We start from the raw sequence: 21,094 nt of genomic DNA, 5'->3' as shown, positions 1-21,094 counted from the left end.
CATCTTTAGAGGCAGTTAGGTGACACAGTGATAACACCCAGTACTGAAGTCAGGAAGACCTGAGTTCAAGCCCCATTTCTGATCTTTACTATTTGGGCCACTCTGGACAAGTCACAAGCTCTGTGTGCCTCAGTTCCCTCATCTGTGAAATGAGGATCACAATAGCATCTGCTTCCCAGGGTTGTTGTGAGGATGAAATAATATTTGTAAAGTGCTGCGCAAACCTAAAATGCTATGGTAAATGCTAGTTATTGTTATTTTCATTGTACTTCAATAAATATTAAGCCTTTTGTACCATGTACACACTAGCTAGGATTACAATTAACAAAAACAAGACAGGCCTTGTCATTAATAAACATTAACACAATTATCAAACACCTAAACTGTACCCATGACTCTGAGTGCAGCTCTGTCCTGACCGGGGCCCTGCCCTCTATGAGCTATCTAAGTACAGAAAGGCTAGAGTTTGTTAGGGAGAAATCATCTATTAAGTCCAGGTCATTCTGAAAGTAGGTTTATACGTTTGTGGTCATGGTTGTTCCGTTGTTTTTCCACTGTGTCTGACTCGTTGTGACCACATTTGGAGTTTTCTTGGCAAAGATACTGGAGTGGCTTGCCATTCCTTTTCTAGCCCATTTTACAGATAAATAAACTGAGTCAAACAGGATTAAATGACTTTCTCAGGGTCACATAGCTAGTAAGTGGCTGAGGACATATGTGAACTCAGGAAGATGAGTCTTCCTGACTCCAGGCATGGCACTCTGTCTGCTCTTCCACCTCGCTGCCCAGCAGGGGACTACACTCCCTCACATACAAGTTAAGTTCTGTATTAGTCTACTTCATAAAATGAAACCAGAGAGTAAGAGATTATGAATAATGGTTAAAGTTTGGGAATTCTAGAAAAACTGCTCCTTCATTCGTTTTTTCCCACTCCTAATTCTGAGGACAAAGAACAAACTCACATCAAAAACTATAACCAATTTTATTTAAATTCACCTTCTGGTTTTATTAAGGTACATATGCACCAATGTTTACCTGAGGGACATAAAATTTTATAGAATGAAAAGTCTAGGAGAACAAAAAAGGAGCCCCAATCTATCCTTTCCACCTCAATTTCTCTTGCTCCTCTTTTCCTCATCTTATGTACCAACCAAACTGACCACTTGCTGTTCCTCTCATACACCTCTTGCCTTTGCTCCTTCGCTTGGAAGGTTCTCCTTCCTTCCATGCTCTCATTTCTTATCAGTTCCACCCATGTAATGCCCCTACATTTGAAGGCTTAACTCAAAAAAACACAAAACAAAACAAAAAACTCCACCAAAGCCAAGCTTTGTGCCCAGCTGGGCATCCTTTTCTTTTCTTTTCTTTTTAAAGCAATTGGAGTTAAGTAACTTGCTCAAGGTTACATGGCCAGTTATTTTTGTGTGGGTGCCAAGTATCTGACGCCGGAATTGATCTCAGGTCTCCCGACGCCAGGGCCAATGCTCTTACTCACTGTGCCACCTGGCCACCCCTGGGCATCCTTTTCTAAAATAACAACACCATGTGCCTTCCTTTATCATTTTTACACTCTATCTAATGTTATTATAGCTACTTATTTACAGTACCTTCTGGGATTTAGGGTCAGGAAAGCCTGAGTTTGGATCCTGCTTCAGATATTTACTAGTTATATGACCCTGATCAACTGGCCTGATTTTTTTCATCTGTCAAATGGGGATAATAAAAACTCCCTCATATGCCAAAGATAATAGATAATAGATGATGTATGATAATAGATGAGATAATAGACATATATAACTTTGCAAACCAAAAAGCACTACATAAATATTAGCTACCATTAGCTGCATATCAGAGATAGAAACTCCAGTGAGCTTACAGGACATATAGTACAGCCCACTCATTCTACAATTGGGGTATCTTCTCCTAAGCTGCATGTTCCTTGAAAGCAAGAGTCACACACTCTTAGTATCTCCCATAGTGCCCTGCAAAGTGCCTCACAGATAGTCTACGCTCAAACATTTATTATTTCATTAAAAAAAAAAAAAAACTTGGGACAAACACCATTTAGAAATGAAGCTTTCTGGTCCTAAAATAAAATGGAATAAAAGGGAGAGTTACTACAAGAAAATAAATTTCAGAAACCTGACTTCCGCTGCCATAGTACACAATTTAAAGACAGTTTGTGATGAATAGGAAGATAGATCAGCAAGCAATAAGACACAACAGTAAGCAATAAGAAACATCAGTGAGCAATAAGACATCAGAGTAAGCAATAACACACACCAGGAAGTACATTTCTGAGCAATTACCACATGTCTTAATGCAGAGAAGGAAGAAGAGGAGAAATGCCATTCAACTAATATAGTAATCCTGTTTTTAAAACATGGATTTTCTCACCTCCAGGGCAATGTTTGCCACATTTTTATGACAATTTGAGGACCGGTAACATACAACAGTGAGGTTAAACTAAATCATAAGTGTCTCATGAGGAAAACCTCTTCCCCTGCCAAAACCAGAGAAAGAGTAGGCAATGTGTCAGAATAGAGGGAGGGATGGTCTGGGGAGGCAGGAAGACCTGGATTCAAATCCCAGCTCTAACTATTTTTTTTAAGCAATCGGGTTAAGTAATTTGCTCAAGTTTACATGGCCAGGTGTTTCTGGGTGGGTGTTAAGTGTCTGAGCCCAGGATTCAATCCCCAGGTCATCCTGACACTGGAGCCAGTGCTCTTACTCGCTGTGCTACCTGGCCATTCCCCAGCTCTAACTCTTAGAGTGTAATTTGGAACAGGCTGGTTTGTCTTTCTGAGTTTTCTCATCTATAAAATATGTCTCAGAGGCACAGGAGACAGATGTTCAGTAAGCCCTAATGCATTATTTTAAAAAAATCCAATATTGCTATTCTCTTCTAAAGATCAGTGATCACTGAAGTGTGACCCATCTTTGATGCAGGTCACAGTTTGGCTTCAATAGTTATGGCAGCCCCTCCCTTCCCAATCTTCTTTATATGGCTATCCTGGAAATGAACCTCACAGTTCCAGTATGTTTGAACTTATCAGCATTGGCACTAACATAAATTTTTGAGAATCAAGGGTCCATTCATTAATAAGGCATCAGGGGGTATTTGAGTTGTTTTTAATTAAGATAGGTTTTGTGTACACTAACTAGCACATGGCACAGTCAAGGCATTTATTTAATAAATAACTACCTTTAATGGTTGAAAGGCTAATTAGAGCCCTTTTTAATTCAATAAAATAAAATTCAATTCAACATTTGTAAGGTGACCATTTCTGTTCCTACTTTATAATCTACTGTGGCCAAGAGATTGAAAATGAACACTCTACAAGTATTTATATTTTATTAGATACTATTTTAATACAAAGGGAAGGGCTTGCTTTTCTCAATCTTGTCAAAAAGTAAGAAAAAGAGGAAGTGTCCTTTTAAAAACATTTCATTTATTCATTTATTTTTAGTTTTCAACATTCACTTTTAAAAGATTTTGAGTTCTAAATTTTTAGAAGTGACTTTGTAAATGGAAGTTGGATGGACTTGAATAAAAGGAAACTTCTGGTCAGAAGAATTTTGGGATATCAAGGGTTGAATCTCATTTCCTGATGTCTTCAAAACTTTGGTAGCATTTTAAGACTTTTCAAATATAAATATAGCAACCCACAGGGAAACCTGTTGTCTTGTTACAGTTCCTTCCAGATCTAGCTCTTGAAAGCAATCCATGGCAGTATTAAGGAGAATGAAAGAGCAGGTGTTTCCATTACCAATCTCTCCCCCAGTTGCACTTTCTTTTTCTAGTCTGCATGCCTTTAACAAGTGAACATTCAAGACCCTCTATAATCTGGATTCAATTTCCATTTCTAACCAATCTTTTCTCACACCTTGCTAATCTTCTGCTCCTGCCAGATTGATCAACACAACTAACCATGGTAAACACACTATGTGAAAACCTAAGATCTCTATCCCCTTATCCCTTTGCTCTCCACTTAATTAAATCTTATCCATCCTTTAATGTACAACCTAAGTATCACCTCCTTTATGAAATCTTTCCACACTTCTCCAGTCCAAAATAATCTCATTTTCCTTAATCTTATTTTCTCTAACATTCATTTAGAACTTACCATAAACTATGGAGTGCTTCATATAATTAGCTGTATTTTAATCGAATTATGTTTGTTTCACTAAATAGATTATAAATTTTTTGAGGTAAAGAAGCATATTATATGCTTCTTTTTATCTCTCTCCCAATGCCCTTAGGCTGCCCATATGTACCCAGAAGACACTCAGCAAATATCTGTTGATGGATTAAATAAGTATAAGTCATTGTGATGGGATCATCCCAAAATGAGATTCCTTCCTATTAGACTCCCAGATTAATGTATTCTACTTCTTCTGCCCAATGACTCCAGAAACCAATCTCGTGAGGATCTTTGAAAATCATCACTATCAAAGATAACAACACATAGATATCAGAAAGCAATAATTCTGAAGCAGTGATACAGGGGACCACAGGAAGGCTAAGAGCAGTAGCTCTCAAAGAAGAAAACTCTGATTAAGCTGAGAGCCTTCTTGACAATATTTTCCATTGCAGGAGAAGGGGCAAGATGAGGGAGTGTTACATATTTTAATAAGCAGCTCAACACAGTGGGAGGTTTCCTTGTCTAATTACAGAAGTTGTTAGAAACCACAGGGAAGAAAGGATTTATGTCCTAGATGACATTGTCTCTGTGTTGTAATTAAAAGTTATTTTTAATACCTTTGTTTAGTTGAATACTTAGATTATTGGAAATATATATTGAAATTTACAATTTGCAAAAAGGCAAAGAACAGTATGAGAAGCTCACAAAACAGAGCTGCATAAAGTAAAAGACAAATGTTTTGACATTTCAGGGGAGGAAACTGAAAAATGGGGGAAGTGTTTCACCAAAATCTATGCAAAATTCATGACATTTTTAAAAAGTGGCTATGAAAAATATATACTTTTGAAAAGCAACAATAATATGTAACTAAATGAAACTTAGGGCTTCGTTACCATCCAGTAGAGTTACGTGCATATTACTTATAATTACTTGATACACTGAACTCTGGTGTTAGAGGAATAGGTTTGCATCCGACTTGCTGCTTCCCTCACACTCTCTCAGCCTAGTATTATGGTCACAAAAGTAAATGTGAGCCCTAGAGCATCATCATTCACTGGAAGGGATAGTCACAATAGGGAAATTGTAATCCTATTCTTAAGAATACATATAAAGTGTTTATTTTTTTTAAAAATGACAACAACAAAATTTCTCAGTGTCTTTTTGTCTAATGTTAACTCCCATTTATTTCAAAATCCTACAATTCAAGAAAGCATAAAAGAAAATGTATTTGGTTTATTGTTTAAGATGGTGGTGTCAGGGATGGGGTCATGTCATTCTGGAAGGAGGTGTCTAGTGGTAACACCCAGGCCTCTGTCTTTAGCCATGTCATATTCAATGTTTTTATGAGTGACTTGAATTTAGACATAGATGGTATGAATATCCAACTTATAGATAGCACAGAGTTGGGTAAATGTGAGAATTAGGATTCACAAATAATTTGACAGTCTAGAACAATGGGTCAAAGCTAAGAGGATGAAATTTAATCAAGATAAATGTAGTGCCCTATATCTTTGGAGTTTTAAAAATATCATCTGCTGACATATAGTATGGAAACTTACTTAGACAGCAATTCACATTAAAAAAGAAATTGGGAGCTTTTAAATGGGTCATAATCTCATTGAGTCAAAAGAATACTATAACTTCCCCAAAATAGTTTATTTGATTTTAGACTACATTAAGAGAAGCTCATTCAATTTTAAGCTGTTAATAAAAGCATACTGCCTAGAACAAAGGGAAGTGACAGTCTCACTGTATTCTATAATGGTCAGGCCATATCTAGAATATTAAGTTCAGTTGTAGATAACACATTTAAAAAGTAACATGGAAAACTGGAATAAGTTCAGTGGATAATGACCAGGAAAGCAAGATGTATAATCAAAAAAGATAGGGATCTTGGGGACAGCTAGGTGGTGCAAAGTAGATAGAGCACTGGCTCTGGAGTCAGGAAGACCTGAGTTTAAATCTGGCCTCAGACATTTACCAACTATGTGACCATAAGCAAGTCACTTAACCCCGATTGCCCCTACCCTCACCCCACCCTTCCCCCAAAATAGGAATCTTTAACCCAAAGAGAAAGCCTAGGAGAGGTGATATCAGCTGTTTTTAAATAACTTATGGGTCATTAAATGGAAGAAAAATTAGGTTTATTCTGTGTTTCAAGAAGAAGTGTATCTAGGACTAATGAGAAAAATTACAGATAGATTTTAGTTCAATATAAAGGAAGAATTTTCTAACGGTTAGCGGTGTTCAAAAATGAAATAGGCTACCCTTCCCCATCACTCTAAGTATTTAAGCAGAGGTTAATCAACTGCAACACTGATTCTATGATTCACTATCATCAGGTATGGATGATTAAGGAATTCATAATCTATTTAGTATTATTCCTTCTCTTCTATTCTCTTGTTGGCTTTCTTTCCTTTATTTTTATTGATTATCGAATAGCACTTTAACCTAGCATTCAGGGAGTCAGGTAGACAGAATTCAAAGTCAGTTTTTGTATATTTCAGGAAGTTATAAAAGATATGTGATCAGTATAAAACAGGAGATGGAAAGATTGAGCTAATATGAAATTTCTGGATATTTTGTGTACTCAATTTATTTGCGCTACTTTCCTACTCAATTAGAACTGACATTCCAGAATTCATTATAAAGCAAACATCATAGAATGAGAATATAAACTAGACAGGACAAAGCATATGAAAATGAAAACAAAATGAAAAACTTCTGCTATTTTTAATATCAAACTAAGCTTGAACTTTAACTTCCCAATGTTTAAGAACCTTATAGTATAGTCCAAAGTGCTGCTTCCTCATTCCTATGTCTTCACATGCCTCATCCCATTAAAATAGCATTTGGCTACACTTACCTGCTACACTAATTTTTTCGAATGCTGCAATACTGCTGGGAACAGCGGTTGTGGTGGTATTAGTTGAATTTGCTCCAGTGCCATTGATTACAAGATTGTCCACCTTTGATTCCAACTTGCCAATGCGTTGCAAAATATTGTCCAATAAGACAGCAAGAGTTTTCTTCAGATCTAAACAGAATAAAATAAAATAAAATGAGGGCTATTGGAAATTAGTTGACTTCTAATAGGGCTTTCTTTCTTTCAAAAGAGTGAAATAGCCTTCAATCCAGTCATTTCAAAAGTGATCATCAGAAAATAACAGCCTGAGATCTTTCCCAAACTAGCCAAATATCAAGTGCTTATATGATGGAAAACTTTGAACCAAAGCTTATTAGGAAAAATCCATTACCAGAGGCAGCTAGGTGGCACAGTGAATATAGAGCACCAGCCCTGGAGTCAGGAGGACTTGAGTTCAAATCCGGCACCAGACACTTGACATACTTACTAGCCGTGTGTCTTTGGGCAAGTCACTTAATCCCAATTACCCTCAAAAAAAATTTTAAAAATCTATGAAGGTAGTTGCTTATGGAATTTCATGGTTTATTTCAAGACATTAGGATGAGAACACAAATTTTCTGTAATATAGCTTTCTATTTGTTGGAAAGCTATTAGCTCTTACAGGCCTGAAATACAATGGCAGCTCAAGCTCATGACAATGCTACATAGAAACATGCATTAAAAATTGAAGAAATATTAAATTATGCTTACTTTGCAAGGTCCCCATTTTCTTAATGGAGTTGACCATAATTAGACTGAATGTTAACGTGAAATGACAGACTAGGAATGTAATAAAGTTAGCACACTTCCTCAAGCACCCAACTTTGAGTTTGAATCATTGATTTAGTGAACAAAATGTAACCTTTTAATTATCCCAGATCACACAATTATTATCACTAATATAAAAGGCCTCCAAAAAAACCTTTCCATACATACAGGACTATACAAGTAAATAATGGACTCAATCAAACCCTTTGGGAGCCTGCAATCTAAGACATTGAAAAAAGTATACACATATACCCATCTATACCCATATATAAATATATATGTATATATGTACACACATATACATACATACACATATATACATAAATGGGAGAGAGACAAAGAAAGAGACAGAGACAGAGTCACCGAGAGAGAAAGAGAGAGATGTCTCAACAAAAGGGAAGGCACATAGATCAGTCAGTTTTAATCAATAGGCATTGATTAAGCACTTACTATATGCCCCAGCTGAGTATTAGCAATACAAAGAAAGGTAAACACATGGATATTTGAATGGATGCAGATCACAGGTCAGTCACCCATGCCTGCCCATCTTAGGCCCCTTTTGTCCCTATTCTCTCCAGGGGTCTATTGTTGAGGCCTTGATTGTTTTCCCTCCACATCAAAATGATTGCCCAATGGCAATTCTTGGCTCTTTCCACACAACCAGACTATCTTCTTTCATTATTACAATTCTTTAAACACATCCTATACTCCAGTTCTTCACAGTTACTTATTTGTTATGCTGCAACCTGTTCACACCCACCAAGTGCCTCTCCAATGCCCTCTTAGTGACACTCAATTTTAATGCTCTGAAGACTACAGTGTTCTATGACTCACAACCATATGACAAGACTGGTATTAAAAAGACAGGTCTGTATTTCAGGGAGAAACAAGGTGTAGGGAATAATACATAGCGCAGGGTGAGTGAGAATTTTTAATTTAGATGGATGAAAAATTATCACCCTTCATTTTATTACAAGGGTTCAGAGGCCAGCTTGCCATTAAACAAATGCTTTGCTGGTTGAGCTGATGTACCCCAGCATGGCTAGGATATAGATATATATATATATATCTGTCTAGTTCACAATAGACACACTAGCAGCTGTTGGAGCTGAAATCAAGGCTGCCTGACTGTCCTACATGGAGGATTCATCAGAACAAAAAAAAATAGAAATGTAATTAGGGTAGAAGCTTAAATTAATAGTATTTTTAGGGATAACTCTGCCCAAACAATCAGAGCAAATGGACCTAACCATCAGCAACATGTTCTATACAAGGCTATGTTACCAAGTTTAATGGACTATCAAAGTCTCCAGACAAAATAACATGTGACTAAGCCAAGTGCAGACTTGGAACACAGTAGGCACTTGATAAATACCTTTTTATTTATTTTAACATCTGCAGAATAGGAACAATTGGGATTTAAGATATAGAATATTAAAGAAATCTAAGACTGGATGTCCATGAAAAACAAGGGAACAGTTCGGAAACTAATGAATCAATAGAGTAAAAGACCATGGCTTTCATCCATTCCATAGTTTTTCAAACATGCTCTTGTCCTTGAAATTCTCCCATTTGAAAAACAAATTTAGCCTGATATTCTCTGAGGTGAAGAGCTTCCAGATAAAGCGGCTATTTACAGAAGGTGCCATTAAATGATTCTTGTCATCTGTGATATAATGCCTATTAGTCTTTATGACTCAGTTATTCACCAGTATGATATGAACCTGTCCTAGCACTGGCAGACCACCTATCTTCCTGCTTTCACAGGGCCTGAGCATTTGGATTTCTGGGGTGGCCAGTCAAATAATTTGCATCTGGGAAAATGTACAAGGGAGAGTTAGTAGCATTCAGCATAAAAATCTAATTACCTCAGAACTATGAAGTCTTTAATTTTAAGTCCCTTGAGAGCAAGGACTTTCACAGCTTCTTCTAGGACTGACATGGTACCCTATATATCATGGGGGTTCAGCAAATTCTTTGCTGTTTCTTTTACTGATGTTTATTGTACTTTACTTTTGCTATGAAGGTTCAATCCCCAGTAATCTTTCTTATTTCTAGTTGGTAGTTAGCCTAGGCAGCTGGAGGGTGCAATGGATACAATTATTAAAATTGGAATTGGAAAGACCTGTTTGAAGGCGGCTCCAGACACTTAGCTGTGTGAGCTTAATTAAGTCACATGCCTTCTCTAAACCTAAATTTCTCCATTTGTAAAATGAGAATAATAATAGTATCTACCCTTACAGGGTTTATGTGAAGACCAAATGTATATAAAATGAATTGTAAACTTTAAAGCATTATGTAAATGCTAGTGGTAATGATGATGATGATGATAATGAACCTGACATTACTTTCTCAACCCACAAAGCATACTATGACAAGATAGTATTTTGACAGAGGGATGATATACGAGTTAGAAAAGCATTATCTTAATTGGGTTTGGGGTATGCCCAGTAGAGTATATTTAATAAGTGTGTTTGTATTGAGAATGGAAATCTGCCGTTATACTCTACCAGAGCCATTAGTGAGATATTAGATAGGTACATATGAAGCTTGCTCAAGTGCTGAATGTCTGAGCATTAGGGAGTCTCCTAACCTTAACCACAGCCTTCCTATTCCTATAGCTAGATTCCCTAGCCATTTTGTGTGTTTTTTTTTAAGCAAGTGGGGTTAAGTAACTTGCTCAAGGTTACACGCCCAGTTATTTCTGGGTGTGGTGCTGAGTATCTGAGCCCGGATTTAATCCAGGTCATCCCGACACTGGAGCCGGTGCTCTTACTCGCTGAGTCACCTGACCGCCCCTAAGTCATTGGGGTTAAGTAACTTGCTCAAGGTTACACGGTCAGGTGTTTCTGGGTGGGTGCTAAGTGTCTGAACCCGGGATTCGATCTCCAGGTCTTCTCAACACTGGAGCCGGTGCTCTTACTTGCTGTGCTACCTGGCCACCCCAGCATTTTGTGTGTTCTACAGAGCTTTGATACATGACTAAAAGAGGGCTGTGGGAACAGAGAAAAGAGACAGAATTATGTGCTGCAAGCAAAGTTTTGGAGCAGAAAAGGCAAAAGGTGCTGCTGTTAGCTGTACTCTCTTCCCCAGTGAGAGTGCTAGCAAACCAGAGACAGGAGCATGGAATAAAGGGGGATAGGACAATTCCAACCAGCTTGGGGGAGATTCAATAACATGTCCTAATTTACTGGTTTAGTCATTCAACAAATATTTACTAAATGCCTACTGTGGGGGTCTTGTACTGCTGTCCTTCTCTCTGTACTAAATCTTGAGATATGCTTGGGCTATGTTAGAAAGCATGGGTCTTGACAGCAGAGAACTAAATGTGTCCTAAGACTGGACCATAAAGGTGGTTTGATTCCATAGTGATTTAGCAGCAAAATCATTCTTTGGGATGGCTGGTCAAGCAGCCATTGAGCTACAACTACTTCATAGAAGAATATTTCTTGACTTCAAATTCATGAACTTCACTGCTTGTTGTCTTGGAGAATTGTAGCAAAGGAAGATCGCTCATGAGAAGAGAAAACATGGCTGAAAACCTTAACCTTGTCTGCCCACGCCCTCACACTGGCTGAAGCAAATAAATTGCATCATAATCTTTTTGAGCCACTTTCCCCTAGCCTCACTAGAAAGATAAAATACAGTTAATAACAAGTATAAAAAGAAACAGCACATTCCATGCAGAGTACTGAGAGATAATTTGCTAATAACCTGAATGATGGTACAAAACAAAATCGAGAACTCTGTACAAAAACTTAGCTCCCTATTCCTCACTTTACTATTATCAGTTGCCCTAATTTCCTCATCTTGATATGGATTCTTTTTTTGGAGGGGGAAAGCAGGGCAATTTGGGTTAAGCGACTTGCACAAGGTCACATGGCTCATAAGTGTGAAGTTTCTGAGTCTGAATTTGAAATCAGGTCCTCCTGACTCCAAGGCCAGTGCTCTATTCACTGTGCCACCTAGCTGCCCCTTTGGTGTGGATTCTTAAAGGCACATTTTCTTTATAATGTCCTCATACTTTATAACTAGGCTTCCACTGGAAAGAAATTTATATAACAAGAGTTAACCAACATCTGCCTTGAGGATGTTGGACAGTGACTACCAAGAAGTTCCACCACACATAGATCAGATTGACAAAGATGCCAAAAAAGGAAAATGACAGATGTTGGAAGGACTCCAGGAAAATTGGCACATTAATGCACTGGTGATGGAGCTTTTAATTGGTTGATTATTCTAGAAAGCAATTTGGAACGATATCCCAAAGGTCACTAAATGTGCATACTCTTTGGTCAAGCAATATCTCGACTAAGCCTATACCCACAAAGTGATCCAAGAATGAGTAAAAAGGATCCATAGATACAAAGTATATTTATAGGAACTCCTTTTAGGGTGAAAAAGAATTGGAAACTAAGGGGTTATCCATCAATTAAGCAATGGCTAAACAATTTATAGTATGTGAGTATAATTATTGTTACATATACATGCAACATAGTTATTTTAACTATAAGAAATATTGAAGGGGTGGCCAGGTGGCACAGTGAGTAAGAGCACCGGCCCCAGAGTCAGGATGACCTGGGATCGAATCCGGGCTCAGATACTTAACACCACACCCAGAAATAACTGGCTATGTAACCTTGGCAAGTTACTTAACCCCAATTGCTTTAAAAAAAAATTTAAAAAAATATTGAAAGAGATGGTTTCAGAGAAACCTAAAAAGACTTACAGGAACTGATAAAGAGTGAAGTGAACAAAACCAAGAGAATGATTTATACAGCAGCAACAACACTGTAAAGATAAACAACCATAAAACATTTAAGAACTCTCATCATTATCCCAGACTACCATTATCCCAGAGGACTAATGGTGAAGCATCCTACCCACCTTCTAAGAGAGAGATGATGGACCCAGGATGCAGAATGATACACACATTTTTGTATACAACCAATGCACATCTTACTCTACTATGCATATTTGTTACAAGGGTTTTTTTTCCTCTTTTTTTCCCATTGGGGAGGGAAGGAGAGAAAAATCAATGCCTGTCAATTTTTTTTAAAGTAAAATAAAATGAAGACATATGAAAAAGAAGTCTTCAAAAAATAACTAAGGTTAAAGAATTTCTCACTCACTCATTCATTAAACAACCATTTATCAAGTATACATTGTGTGTCAAGCACAATGTGAATCACAAAAATCATTAAAGCATGGCCCCTGGCCCTCATGGAATTTACAACCTAGTGGGGAAATGTGGCATAGACACAAAAAGGCAGTATAATAAGCTTACAATAAAGACAGGCAGAGTGCAACAAAATGAGAAGCTAAGAGTTTCAGTTAAGTGATGCATCACACAATCAGTTAAGCAGCCAAGATCTGAATAAAGCCCGGGACTCCTGATTCATAGCCTGGGCCTCTGTCTCATTGTTGAATGGATATGACCAAGGATCCTCAAAGGCTCTGCCAAGAGACTACAAACTCTGGCAAAACTGGAAAGACTTTGAGTATGTCCTCAATTATAAACGATATATGCACTATTCTAGGCCCAGATTAAGTTCAAAGGAGCTAATGTCAAGAAGGTTAATCAAGTTATGAGGACTTGTTTTATGGGCTGGTTATTAATTTTTTTTTGTCACAAGAACTTACAGAAACTCTCTACTAAGTTATAGGGAGCTTTGGATCACAATTTGTGAAATAAGTCATCAAAAAATATTAGTAAGTATTTACTGAGTGTTTACTACATGTCAGGCATTATTATACTAAACAAAGTGGAGGAAGAGAAAAACAAAACATTTCTTGTCCTCAAGGAGTTTATCAGGGAAGATAACACTACAGAGACTACACACAAGAAACACACTAAATAGGAGTAAGTTAGCCTTAGAGGGGAAACTACTAGAAGCTAGGGACAAAAGGAGAGACAAGGAAGGGAAGGCCTCCTGCAGAAGGTGATGCTTGAGAGCATACTTGAAGGAAGTTAAGAATTCTGAGAGGCAGACATGAAACAGGAAAGCATTTCAGGGGCAACCACTGCAAAGGTACAGAGATGGGAGATAAGTTAGCTAGTATGGCTGAGTCACGGACACATGATTCAATAACATCAAATGCTGTTCAGAGAATTTTGTCCAGGTCATCATTAAGTTTGAGTCTTCCACCAGAAGAAATTAAATATTTGTTATCTTCTTTTAGGACAGAGGTTCCCAAATTTATTTGGTCTACTGCCCCCTTTAAAAAAAATTACTCAGTGCCCTGCCTGGAAGTCTATTTTCTGGGGCAGTTAGGTTGTGCAGCAAGTACAGCACTAGCCCTAGAATCAGGAGGACCTGAGTTCAAATCCAGCTTCAGACACTTAACACTTATTAGCTGTGTGACCTTGGGCAAGTCACTTAACCCCAACTGCCCTGCCTTCCCCCCTCCAAAAAGAACAACAAAAAAAAGAAATCTACTTTCTTTAACCCTTTAACTTTCTAAAAATTTGTATCATTTCAAAAACTATAAAATACATATATTTTTAAAATGACACACCTTAAATTTAATAATTTATTGTAAATTTGTGGGGTTTTCCTGTATTGAAATTTTGATGATGCAATATTATATCATAACTGTATACCATCATACTGTAAACAAGTCATTACATGAACATATTTCTGGTGATGCATGCTGGCCTTCCCAACAACACACAACATGCCCACCTGCCAATACCTTCCTGTAAAGACCTGTTGACAAACTTGGCCAAAAGTTATAATTTGCATTTTGTGTATTTGGAAAAGAATGTAATCACTACAACTTTAACTCTGTTACACAACAGATGAAACATGTATAAATAGTTTTTCAAAATTTTCTTCTCTGCTTTCCTTATGCTTCCATTGCCCTTATTTTATTCAATACCACCCCCCTCCCCCCCCCCCCCCCCCCCCCCAATTGCACTCGAGGCTACTACCACCTTCTCTGGATTGCTCCAGTACCCCCAAGGGGCAGTATAAGCCACTTTGGGAAACTCTGCTCAGGATGAAAATATGGATCCTTTGAAGAATTATCAATTTACAAGAATATAAAGTGCCAAGTTGGAAAAAAGAAAGATCATTTCCAACTAGAAGAGCAGGGTACAAATCAGTGGAATCTTCAAAGAAGAGGCAGCATTTGGTAGGGACCTTCGAAGTAGAATGGGATTTCAAAATGCAGAGATGGAATTGAGGGAAGAAGAAGATATTTCACACAGAAGAAAGAATGTGAAAAAAAAACACAAAAATTGCAAATTGCTGGACAGGTACAAGAGACAATGCACAGTTTGATTGGATCATCCCACAAAGGGGAATAATAAGGTTGTTTAGCACCATCTCCCAAGTTCCCCATTACTTCTTTAAGTATTTACTAGAAGCAGACCTCTTTCCCAAAGTGAATTTCACTTCCTAGGTACTAAGGGGGCACCATCAATGCATGGGCAAATTCTGCTTAGCCTACTGATTATATTATAGTAAATGCTTTAATGACTTTGATGAGTATGCAGTGTGCAAGATCTCTATCTTGCAGGCATTCTCTATTATTTTTTACTGTATCTGGTCAGCTAAGTGGAATCACTCTACCATTACCTCTCTGCAAACTGCCAAAGGTCACAGATAGGATTTAAGAAAGATAAAGTACCTACCTCACTTCTAACTAGGATCCTAGCATTTCCAAGGAATATGCCACAAGCACCGCCAGGATCAAAAGAAGAAAAACTTTTGAGAAAAAAGAAAAAAAAAGTCCAACAATCAAAGATTAGAAAAAAAAAAACCAGCAATAGCTACATAAGCCATGGGGGAAATGGCAACACAAAATGCTGCTCTGTTCAGACCTGCCACTTACCAAGGCCAGAGTGGCTTTGGGCAAGTTTCCTCATTTGTGAAATAAGGGGGTTTGACTAAATGACAGCTAAGGTCCCTTAGCTCTGTCTATGATCTGGGGTTTTCATCACATAGTCTTTTTGTTTTTTTCACTTTCAGTTTTATTGATAGGTTTTGATTTTACATTATATACATTTACATATTAGTCTCACTCAAGAAGTCTCTTGTCACATGGTAAAACAGTTAAGTAAAACTAACAATATAGTAACCTCATCTGAAAGTGCATGCAACATTTCACATCTATAGTATAACCTAATCTCCATTTCTTTTAAATGAAGTTTATTTACTCTCCTTCCCACCTCAATTTCTTTGATTTTTTTGTTACAAATATGCATAGTCAGGCAAAACAAATTAGTCTTCTCTGCCTTAGCTGCACCTAGAAATCTCATTATCAGTAACTTCATTGTCTAACAGGATAGATAACTCAGCAATACCTATTGTGCAGCTAAAGTGTGGTGACTTGCCTTCTTAAATATGTTGATGTATTGTATCTTTGAAATGATGAAGTCATTCTTTGGAACTATCCTACTCACCTTTAAGGAATGTCTAAATCCCATCTCTAGTAGTTCCCCAGCAGGCTTGGCATTCACTCTTTCTGGCTACAAATGAAATGGTCACCTATTTTGAAGTCATATTGACTTTATCTTACCTCTGACCAGGTCCAAATATCAATGGCAAAAGAGTATCAGAAGAGCACATAATGCTGCCACCTCCAATGCATTCACTATATCTACTGCCTTTCTCCCCTTAGGCATACTGCCCAATCCTTTCCCAGCCCAAGCAAAGCTTTGGTCTGGTGACTACAGCCCTAGTTGGAGGAACAAAACATGCTTATTAATTGCCCATTATATGGGAGGCACAGTGCTGAGCCCTGGGGATGTGAAAACAAAAGGAAAACAGAATAGCCTGTGTCCTCCAAAAGCTTTATCTACCAACAGACTGGTACACTGAAGTCAAGGGTGAGGAGTTAACAGCAGGTGGGCTGTCAGGATCAAGCATGCTTCCTTCATACCTTAACTGCCACCTGACTCCTTCTCCCCACTCACACAGCTACCATCTTAGTTCAAGCCCTCATTGCCTAGATTGCTGCAGTTTCCTAATTGGTCTCTCTTGCCTTAAGTCTGCCCGCACTCCAGTTCAACCTATTCCTGGCTGCCAAAGTAATTTTCCTCAAGAGCAAACCTGATTATATATGTGACTTTCCTACTCAACCAACTCCAGTGGTCCTTATTGCCTCTACGATCAAATAGATAATCCTGTTTGGCTTTTCACGCCCTTTACAACCTGGCCCCAACATATCTGTCCAGCCTCAATAAACATTACTTGACTCTTCAATCTAGTTAAATTGGCTTTCTCATTCCTCACATATGATGCACCCCATCTTGTCTCTGAACCTTTGCATGGGCCTCCTTCCATGCCTAGAATGCAAACCCTCCATACCTCTGCTTTATAAGTCCCCTCTCTTCCTCTAAGATGCAGCTCAGGCATCATCTTTTGCATGAAGCCTTTCCTAATCCCCCAATAAATTAAAATGCACATATTTATTTAGGTTATATTTATACCAGGCACACACTAACAGTTAGGAGCCACATGACCTGGAGTCAAGAAGACAAGTTCAGATCTGGCCTCCAATTTGAACTCACTATGCGTGTGACACTGGCAAGTCACCGAACCTCTGTTTGCCTCATTTTTCTCATCTGTAAAATGAAGATAACAGCCCCTAGTAAGGATGAAATGAGATGATATTTATAATCTGAAAACCTTAAAATGCTATAGAAATTCTAGATATCATCATTATTATTATGCTATAATCTGTATATTGCATACCACTTGTCTCCTCTGTTAGAATGTAAAGGCACCATCAGTTTGTTCTTTGTGTTTGTTCTCCCCAGCGGCACATTGTAGGTTCTGAATAAATACTGTTGATTGATTCCTTAATTCCACCATCATGCCAAAAGCATCATGCAAGAACACTGTTATACCCATCTGCTTGGATTCACTGCAATCACAAACTTGGGTCATTGTATGGAGTCCAGGCATTGAATGCTTCAGTTCTATATGTGCTGATTAAAGTCCCAAATATGATGATATCCCCTCAGTAGACTTGGGTCATCAGAGTGCATTGAGGTCTGCCTGCTATTGTATCAGTAGTGACCTAAAAGACATTTATTGTACAAGACTTTCCCAAAACAATAAACTTGGTAGAAGCATGACCTTCCCGCAGCTCCGGCTTCCACCTTCCCCAATCCATGTAAAGGGGACTCTAAACAAACTTTGGAGCTGCAGAACCCACAAAATGACACAGAGAAGCTAACCAGCTGAGGACAGCCGGGCAGGCTGGCAGGAATCGGCCAGCACAGCACACTGGGAGCTGAGCCCAGCCCCAGGGCGGGCCTGACCAGCCTCAGCCAGAGGGACTCCAGATCAGCAGCAGCTGTGGCCATTTCCAGATTTATCAATACATAGATGCGAAGGACAAGGTGAGAGGCCAGTGCAGTCTGGACTTTGGGACCCAGGAAGTGGGAGTGCGTGGCTTTTACCCCCAGGGCGAGAAACCACTGAGACACCAGCACAGCCAGCCAGCGTCACGTGGTGGCTTCAGCTCCTGGCCTGCAGAGTGTAGGGGGACCAAGCACCAGTCTGAGGGGTAATCGCTCTTGCTTTAACCTGCTTGGATCTGGATTGCAGTCTAGGGTGGAGGTCCTGGGGTGTGTGTCCAGCTTGCCAGAGAGTGTGAAGACCTCAGAGAGGGCACCCATCTAATACCTCCGGCAGCTGAGAAAACTCCAGCGTTTGGGATGAAAATTCCCCTGTCTGGTGGCAGAGTCCTACTGTGGCAAAAAGCCCAAAAGTCAAATCATTGAGTGGCAAAATGAGCAGGCAAAGGAAGCAAAGCAGACAGAAGATTCCAACATTACACTCCTATTTTGGGGACAAGAAGGAGCAAAGCATGGAACAGGAGGAAAACAGTGAAGTCAGAATTCCTGCACCAAAAGCTTCAAAGGAAAATACAAGCTGGTTACAGGCCATAGAGGACCTTAAGAAGCAGATAAGAGAAGTGGAGGAAAAATTGGGAAGAGAAATGAGAACAATGCAAGAAAATTATGAAATGAGAGTCAACAGCCTGACTGAAGAAAATAATACCTTAAAAAACAAACTGACTCAAATGGCAAAGGAGGCTCAAAAAGGCAATGAGGAGAAGAATGCCTTAAAAAGTTGAATTTGCCAGATGGAAGAAGAAGCTCAAAAGCTCAATGAGAAGAATCATTGCTTCAGAATTAGACTGGAGCAAATGGAAGCTAATGACTTTATGAGAAATCAAGATGCTGTTAAACAGATCCAAACAAATGAAAGAATAGAAGGCAATGTGAAATATGGGAAAAACCACTGACCTGGAAAATAGATCCAGGAGAGATAACTTAAAAATTATTGGACTACCTGAAAGCCATGACCAAAGTAAGAACCTAGAAAGCATCCTCCAGGAAGTTCTCAAAGAAAACTGCCCTCATGTTTTAGTACCAGAGGGCAAAATAGAGGTTGAAAGAATCCACCAATCACCTCCTGAAAAAGATCCGAAAAAGAATACTCCTAGGAATATTGTAGTCAGGTTATGGAATTCCAGATTAAGGAGAGAATATTACAAGCAGCCAGGAAGAAACAATTTGAATATAGTGGAAACACAATCAGAATAACCCAGGATCTGGCAGCTTCTACACTGAGGGATCGAAGGGCTTGGAATGTGATATTCCGGAGGTCAAGGGAGCTGGGACTAAAACCAAGAGTCACCTACCCAGCAAAACTGAGTATCATGTTTCAGGGGAAAATATGGTCATTCAGTGGAATAGAGGACTTTCAAGCATTCTTGCTGAAAAAACCAGAGTTGAATAGAAAGTTTGACATTCAGATACAAGAAGCAAGAAAAGCATGAGAAGGTAAACAGGGAAAAGAAATCATAAGGAACTTATCAAAGTTGAACTATTAACATTCCTACATGGAAAAACAATAATTGTAATTTATGAAACTTTTCTCAGTAGTTGAAGAGATTAGAAATATATATATGAGGGCATATGGGCATATGAATACATATGTGAATGTATGTATATATGTTTACAGGTATACATAGATAGAGGGCATAGGACCAATTTAACAGGAAGGGATGATACTTAAAAGGTGAAATTAAGAGGTGAGAGGAGATGGGGAGAGACAGATTGGGGCAAACAATCTCATACAGAAGAGGGAAGGGAAAATGGTTACAATGGAGGGGAAGAATAGGAAGGCAAAAGGGAATGTATCAACCTTATTCCCATTGAATCTGGCTTGAGGAGGGAGTGAAATACACAGTAAATAGGGGATCTCACCCTCCAGGAGAATAGGGGGGGGGAAGGGGATGAGAAGGGGGATGATGGAAGGGAGGACAGGCTGGGGGGGAGGGAAGTTGGAAGCACCCACTTTTGAAAAGGGATAGGATCAAAGTAGAGAATAGAACAAGTGGGAGGTGGGATAGGAGGGAGGGAAATATAGTCAGTCTTTTACAATATATCTACTACGTTATTGTTTTGCATTAGCCACACATGTACAACCTATACTGAACTGCTTGTCTTCCCAGTGGGGGTGGGTGGCAGGGGGGGAAAGGGAATGAATCTGGAATTGAAAGTTTTAAAATCAAATATTCAAATATATATGTGTGTGTGTATGTATGTATATGTATATATATATATATATATATATACTATTATTAATACCATCTTACATGTAATTAAGAAATAAGGTATACAGGCACTGAGGCATAGAGATCCACTGGAAAAGTCGAAACAGGTATGGGAGAAAATATGGGAGAGAGCAGATTGGAGGTGGGGATATCCTGTGGGACTGCTGTTTTGGGGGTATGGGTGGGGGAAAAACGGGGAGAAAATTTGAAACTCAAAATCTGGCAGAAAAGAATGATATAAATCAGAAGTTAATAAAGCATTTAAAAAAAAACAATGAACTTGATGTGGGATAAATGATTTCTCATGATGAAAGTGTGGCATAAATTCTACTTAAGTAACTCCTCATCATGTGAGTTGGCCCATAAAAGAAAAAGGAAGGGGACACCACACAGTCTATCTACATGCTGACAGCCGGAAGATGCCATGTGATATTATCTAGGTAGCAGCTTTTGGCTGCTGGGGTGCTCTGAAAACTGATGCTCTAGTGTCTCATTCATTTTTCTTCCTTTCAACTCCCAAACTGCTGACCCTGAATTGTCTCAGTCATGGTTTAAATGAGTGGTGACAGAGATATTAGAAAAGAGATCATGTTGTGATTGTGGAGAATGTGAAATAATATTCCCAAACTTTTCAACTTGTCAAAACACACACACACACACACACACACACACACACACACACACACACACA

The 21,094-nt window shown here is 38.6% G+C and overlaps 1 protein-coding gene across 11 annotated transcripts in view; it reads right to left on the bottom strand.

Annotated features, from left to right (window-relative positions):
- MGAT5 (alpha-1,6-mannosylglycoprotein 6-beta-N-acetylglucosaminyltransferase) overlaps window positions 1-21,094 on the bottom strand; it is a 397,474-nt gene that overhangs the window by 214,743 nt on the left and 161,637 nt on the right. For all 11 annotated transcript variants that reach the window (XM_069067800.1, XM_069067805.1, XM_069067798.1 and 8 more), the window contains one exon: window positions 7,012-7,182. In XM_069067800.1, coding sequence (XP_068923901.1) covers window positions 7,012-7,182 — 171 coding nt within the window. The remainder of the gene's footprint in view (window positions 1-7,011; window positions 7,183-21,094) is intronic.

Source organism: Petaurus breviceps, unplaced genomic scaffold (genome assembly GCF_028583685.1).
Source record: "Petaurus breviceps papuanus isolate PSGF00001 unplaced genomic scaffold, PetGlider_PUasm1.0 90752, whole genome shotgun sequence".
Lineage (NCBI taxonomy): Eukaryota > Metazoa > Chordata > Mammalia > Diprotodontia > Petauridae > Petaurus > Petaurus breviceps.
Note: the sequence above shows the minus strand (reverse complement) of the source record. Positions and strands in the feature narration are given on the sequence as shown.